This window comes from Macrobrachium rosenbergii, chromosome 14, assembly GCF_040412425.1.
Source record: "Macrobrachium rosenbergii isolate ZJJX-2024 chromosome 14, ASM4041242v1, whole genome shotgun sequence".
NCBI lineage: Eukaryota > Metazoa > Arthropoda > Malacostraca > Decapoda > Palaemonidae > Macrobrachium > Macrobrachium rosenbergii.
The window spans coordinates 52,417,271-52,424,770 of record NC_089754.1 but is presented as its reverse complement, the minus strand read 5'-3'; the positions used below and the strand labels follow the sequence as shown (position 1 = coordinate 52,424,770).

The window sequence follows — 7,500 nt, the reverse complement described above, 5'->3', positions numbered from 1 at the left end:
TCCTCTTCAGCCAACTGAATAAAAATACATGTATTTCTTAGGAAGACAACTGACGATTTTTTTTGTAACAGTAACAATATCCCGATGACATGAAGTCCTCTGCTGTTCTCAGGTAGCCCCATAACACCTGTACAGACATTGCTTCTACAAATACTGTGTCAAACGATAAATCCACACATTGCTGGGGTCGGTCGCTCTTTCCTTTCCTGTATCGCAATGGTTTGGATTTTTCTTCGTTCCTGTAACCTTTCACCGTTGAAGGAGTAAATATCACGGATCCTTTGACATCAGACATTACACTGTTTCTTCACCTTCGTGCATCCTATTGCCTGAGGTCTGGACTATATAAGGATATTAAGTTGGCGTTTCATTAGGTTTTGCATTCATAACTTTTGGCTAGTTTCTTGCACTTTCCTGTGGGCCAATCACTTCGTCACATCCACAACAAAAGTGTGCATCGTATTCGCAACGTAAAAATAACCACTAATGTAATTATTCCTTTCACTGACTTTTAAAATTTATGACTCAAAACAAGCAGACGATCATTAAAATACGTCACAGTTCCTTGAGCATGACATCAGGTTTACTAAAACCAGCAATAAACAGCTGAAATAAGCTGGAGGCGGAGTAAGTGGAATAAGAAAAGATTGATCTTAACTGGAGATTAGGAGCAAGGGAAAAAAAAAGAAGCACAGAAAGACAGCGAGAAAAGATGAGAGGTTGTGATTCCACCTCAAGAAATAAGAGTTGGGAGAGAGAGAGAGAGAGAGAGAGAGAGAGAGAGAGAGAGAGAGAACGTCTGGCTTCATTTACTTGAGTGGTAAGCAAAGCTAAAGTCTCTCCGTCAGCCCTGACCTTTCTTTCCTTCTTTTTTTTTTTTTTTTTTTATTTTCACCCCTTTTAGTGAATCACCTCAGATCACTTGTGTCGACTAACATAATAAGTAGAGCTGGCGTTGTGTGTGTGTTCATCGATTCAGGAGTCGAGCGAAAGCTTGTATTTCTTTTAATCATATCGTATTCGACTATACTACATACAACTGCCAACACAAGGAGATGATATTTCCTAATAAAGAAATTCACTTTGAAGCATCAACTTGACTGTAACTGGGGACACTACATGTAAAAGTTAAAATTACAAAGAAAATGTGTATTTTTATTTCATAAAATAAAATTAAAAATAAAGTATAATTACGAAACTCAAGTCATCTACAATGGCAAATCCACATTTGAACCTGGAACTCTAAGTAGGGACCTTGACTTCCCAATGTGCATCAGCTCCATTAATCGAACATGAATTCCAGATATATACTCTGTCTCTATCCACGGCCAAGGTTAAATTCCTGTGCGACCTTTAACGTCCAAATATGGTAATGACCCAGAGCTTCGACCTCTTTCAAGGACCCCTGATACAAAATGTCAACCCTCCAAACAGCACAACTCAAAAATTATATGCCAGAGTTAAATTCCAATCTGACTTTTTAGCTCAAAGTATTACACTGACCTTACTCAGGACAAAGCTTTCATTAGTGGAGAATGAAAGCCTAATATGAAGTCTATTTCATAAAGCTCAAAAGTTATGGTCAAGGTTAAATTCATATCTGATCTTTTACCTATTTGGCGCCGACCCGTGAATCCACCACAAAATGGTGAGTCCCCATTACCAACAGATTTTATATAAGAGGTCTCAAGTCTTCAGCTTTATTTTAAACTTACAGGGCCCGACAAATGGACCTACAGATTAATTTACTGGATACCTCCAGACGGTACGCCAGGGGAATGAATATTAACATTCTGTTACACTAGTACTCTTAAAACTGCCTTTAAGTATAGGCGTCAATTTTGCCCGTTACGTTGGCTAGAAAAATAGCAGGATCTGCAAGATAAATCACTATTAACTTTGAACATTCCGAGATATGATATTTGTGTAAATTCACTAGCCATATTCTAAAAGACTCTTGAATATATATATATATATATATATATATATATATATATATATATATATATATATATATATATATATATATATATATATATATATATAGAGAGAGAGAGAGAGAGAGAGAGAGAGAGAGAGAGAGAGAGAGAGAGAGAGAGAGAGAGAGAGAGAGAGATTCTCAGAAAGTCCTTGACTCCCAGGTGTTGCTGATACGCTGTTATAGGTAAGCTGCCTGGTGATGGTAGGCCAGGTGTTACCTATACAAATTATATATATATATATATATATATATATATATATATATATATATATATATATATATATATATATATATATATATATATATATATATATAGATATATAATATATATATATATATATATTATATTATATATATGTGTGTATATATATATATATATATATATATATATATATATATATATATATATATATATATATATATATATATATATATAATTTATATACATAAACACCTAAAAACCTTCTTCATTAGAAAGTAAGAGCCAGATAATATCAGATTTACTGTTGTCAGAAAATTTTATAGAATGAAGCAGCCACTCCATTCCATCTCTCCTGCCCCAAGCCCACCCCACCCTCCACCCCACTCCTTTCCTTCGTGTTTAGATTCACCACAGTTTTAAACTTTGGTCAACAGAGGCACAATAGGCTTAAACCGAATGCGTCTCGATCGTCGTAACGAAAGGAAAATGGTTGCTTATCTTGTTCTACAAATAAACCCGGAAATGACAAAATAAGCAACTATTTATCTTAGACGTTTCATAAAAGGGTTAAAAATGAGTTCATCCAGTGGATTCAAAAATGGATAACCTCCGGAACAATACCTCTGGCCTGAAATCACTAATTAAAAATAGTTGGACAATCCTGATTTAGCCATTCGTGGAAAACAGCGTTCATTATTCAAACTTAATACCTGCGTACAGAGAAAAGAATCCTGGATATTACACATAAACCCCCCCAAATTCCCTGTATTTTATTTATATATCTTTTTAATCTCTAGCTTTGCCATGCTGATGACGAAACAAAAACGCGACATGGAAAAAGTAAAGGGGAATACGAAAATGGAAAAAAAAAGTGGCTAAATGGATGGAAAAAAAAAGGGAAGCGGGTTTCACGCTTGTGTTGTATCATGTTTATTATCTTAAAACTTCTCCGGAAATAAGAAAATCCGGTGTGTCCGAGTATGCGTGCTCATGTCGATGTTAACAAAGAGTATGTATGTATGCTTATACATTTTGAGAATATTCCTAGCTCACCTGCCACTACTTTTATGCGTGTCAAACGCCGACCGGCGGTTTTGAACGACATATATGTACCCTCATAAAGGAACTAGAAGTAATTAGTATCAATAATTAATATAAAGCTTAAAGTTAATTCACAGGCCATTGGAAATTGACAAGCAATGACTGTATGGCCGATAAGTATAACGCCAATGGACCTTTTACAAGGTGGTAACAAGGTGGTATATTACCGCATATAAAACAATATAAATATGCGCAGGCTACACATCTATACAAGAATCAACAAAATCAAGCCCTCAAAAAAATTCAAGCAAATAAAACCACAGAAGAAGAAGATGAAGAAGAAGAAGAAGAAGAAGAAACAAAATCAAGCCCTGAAAATCACGTAAACAAAACCACAGAAGAAGAAGACCTGAAAAGAAGAAGAAGAAGAAGAAGAAGAAGAAGAAGAAGAAGAAGAAGAAGAAGAAGAAGAAGAAGAAAATCAATCCCTGAAAATCACGTAAACAAAACCACAGAAGAAGAAGAAGAAGAAGAAGAAGAAGAAGAAGAAGAAGAAGAACACAACGCACTAAATCACAGGCGAATATCGGAAGCATTCATGTATGGGTTACTTCCTCTCAGGCTATGAAAGACCAGCTGTAACACCAATATCTCAATAAAAAGTACATTAACTCCCCATTCCGGCCGTTTTTAAAAGCCCTTTTACGGATGCTAAACCTCGCGAAGGGATGTACTTATTTCTGCTCTTTACTTTCTCTCGACATACTTCCCTTACCCATAATCCTCGAGGTAAGTGCCCAGTTACATACACTTGCCCACCTCCGGGTCCCCTTGGGCCTGTAGTTGTCGGGACGTTAACAAAAGCGTCAAGGCGACCGTGAATCGAAGTCGGATTGACGTTTCTTGGGCGATTTTCAGTACATAAGAACTGGTGAAATTAACGTAATGGGAAGAGGGATGATGGAAATTATACAGTAGGTTATGTTGTGTATGTCTCAATTCAAAAGCATGGACAAATATGTTGTAATAATGATATATATATATATATATATATATATATATATATATATATATATATATATATATATATATATATATATATATATATATATATATATATATATATATATACATATATATATATATATATATATATATATATATATATATATATATATATATATATATATATATATATATATATATATATACATACATACATACATACATACACACAAACACACACACACACACACACACACACACATATATATATATATATATATATATATATATATATATATATATATATATATATATATATATATATATATATATCTGAAGTAATATCATATGAATGGCAATCAAACCTGAACTGACATGAATCATGTACACGTAAAAAAAAAGGACCACTATAAAAAAATTAAATAAACTTTCGTGAGTTGTGCGCAACTATGATGATGATATCTCGGTGTCGAACTCTGAAACTTGAAAAAAAAACGGCAAATATAATCAAAACCACACATATACAAAATCACACATATACAGTTTCGGAGCGTCATGCTCTCTACACTGAAGCGGAGGCATGGCGCTCCGGAACTGTATATATATATGCGGTTTTGAATCTATTCGTTCTCCAATTTGTGGTCTTTTTCATGTGCGCAATTAGCCAAACTAATCCTATCACAGACAGAGAGAGTTTTAAAACAAAATTTTTAGTGTTATGCAACACACAGAACCACTACCACAACAAGAAAACATAGAGATTAAAATACGAGAATGATGTTTGAACATGTATACACAGATGTACCAAAATAATAATAAATGACAGTTCCGGATATGGATGATCTGCCTCAGATAAAGAAGTACCTGACAAACAACAACTTTAGGAAAATTTGGGAGTAGAAGAGAGTCCACGGAAGCAAAACACAGAATTTTATGAAGGTCTGGTTTGGGGATTAATAATGTAATTCGATAAGTAATTTGGTAACACAAAGAAAATGGGAAATGAATTAAGACTGACTTGTAATTCTTAGAGTGCAGGAGGAACTAAACCAACTAAAATATGTGTGGTTTAATGAAAAATGGAAAGGATTTTAGTTTTTTATTCCACATTCTTCAATCCATTACTAAGGTGATGGAAGGTATTTTAGACTGGTTTACCTTCTCTGACTAAAATTATATCTATGTCTAAGGAAGAGAAACCAGATAACAATGAACTGACTCTGATGCTGTAGCTGTATAGTACAAAATCAAAGAAAGGAGAGGACTGAGTGAATCTAAATAAATATATTTTAAAAATGTCAAACATTTGGCTACAATTAGTCGCATTAAAAACCAAGAAGGACGTGAAAACAAGGCTTCCACAATGTAAAATAAAACAAAAACTGCGCCGAAGTTTCTTCGAACGCAATCGAGTTTTCTGTACAGCGTACAATGCTGCATGAAATTTCTGCCGCGGCCCATGAAACTCAGCCACGGCCCGGTGGTGGCCTGTGTTGTTGGTACCTATATCGTTGCCAGAAGCACGATTGTGGCTAACTTTAACCTCAAATAAAATAAAACCTACTGAGGCTAGAGGGCTGCAATTCGGTACGTTTGGTGATTGGAGGGTGGATGATCAACATACCAATTTGCAGCCCTCTAGCCTCAGTAGTTTTTAAGATCTGAGGGCAGACAGAAAAAGTACGGACGGACAGACAAAGCCGTCACATCAGTTTTCTTTTACAGACAACTAAAATCCTGTCAGTTAAGCAGTTGAACGCTGTTAAATTTTTACGGGCTTTCAGGGCAAAGGGAGTGAATACTTCAAGTTCCTGAAGGCCTTTGAAACTATCTCCAGACTTTGTAGTCGCGTTTTATATCGGAAAGGCAGAGAGGAATCATGGGCACAAATGACAAACGGCGAACAAAAATAATATTCTTCATGGACAGAAGAACGTAACTGATGTGTTTGTCTGTGAGTGTACGCAGGAGGAGGAGGAGGAGGAGGAGGAGGAGGAGGAGGAGGAGGAGGAGGAGGAGGAGGAGGGGAGGAGGAGGGGAGGGAGCACTTTGGTGTTTAAAAGGAAGAGTTTCCAGGACTTGAAAGAGGGGGACAAGAATTGGGGTCTTAAAAATGAGTGGCGGGGGAGTACTACAAACAGGGAGAGAAAGGTCTTCAAAAGGGGGAATTGGGTAAGGTCTTAAAAAGGGAGGTAGAAGTGGGTCTTTATAAAAGGGGAGGTCTTACGAAGTGGGTAAAGGTAGTAGGAGTTTACAAAGGAAAGGTCTTACAAAAGAAAGTAAATGTCAGTCTTCGTGAGGCAGATCTCAAAAAAAAAAAAAAAAAAAAAAAAAAAAAAATATCATAAAACATATTTTCTGTTTATCAAGTACAGGTCTTCAAAATGGATATAAATTTAGGTTACTCATACAGAGGAAGCATTAAAATGGGCTGTAAATGATTATTTTTTTTTTTAAAGTGAGAGACTTAAACAGGTGGGTGAAGTGAGTCATAAAAAAAAAACGAAGACACTCGCTCAATTATGATAATGGAGGGCTAGGTGTAAAATGACTAACCTTAACTGTAAGCAATGTTCAATACAGGAAATGGTGGCAAGGGGGAGGAAGGGGTGGGGGTGGGGTGGGAAGACGATGTTAGAATGATGATAATGATAATGGGAAGAAGACGGACGGACGATGTAGGGGTACTTGGAAGGTGAAGAAATATCTTGAGCGGAGAATGGAGGAGGGTTCTTGATAAAAGAAGCGATCGATCAAACGAGAGAGAGAGAGAGAGAGAGAGAGAGAGAGAGAGAGAGAGAGAGAGAGAGAGAGAGAGTAAAAAAAAAAGGGGGTGGGGATCAGGGGATCTTCCATCACCTGTATGCCATCGTGTTCCCTTCGCCCAAACTGCCACCAGCCACTATCGAAGCGTTTTCCGAAGAAAAATATTATGCGACAGTCTTAAGAGATTGACTGTTCCGTTGTTCAAGAAATCCCTCTCCTATGAATATTGCTTGACTGAGATCTGTCGGCGCTGTGACGAGGATGAAGTCGCGACAAGAAATAATACATCAAACACAATGGAAAACAATTCACGGCGACAGCATTTCAAATTGTGCATTTTTAAAAGAAATAAAATATCATCGTCTGAAACTTCATGGCATTTGGAAATACATCATACACATGACAAGTATCAAACAATACGAAACAATCAACAATCAATCAAAACGATTTCTGTAGGCTCAATCACAATGCTATGTCGCAGAAAATAGATCATGCAAATAACTCC

General features: G+C 36.1%; 1 protein-coding gene across 1 annotated transcript in view; it reads left to right on the top strand.

Moving 5' to 3' along the window:
• LOC136845550 (uncharacterized) overlaps positions 1-3,852 on the top strand; it is a 47,506-nt gene extending 43,654 nt beyond the window's left edge. Inside the window, exon 6 of the mRNA XM_067115731.1 lies at positions 3,481-3,852. Coding sequence (XP_066971832.1) covers positions 3,481-3,852 — 372 coding nt within the window. The remainder of the gene's footprint in view (positions 1-3,480) is intronic.
• Positions 3,853-7,500: the final 3,648 nt, after the last annotated feature.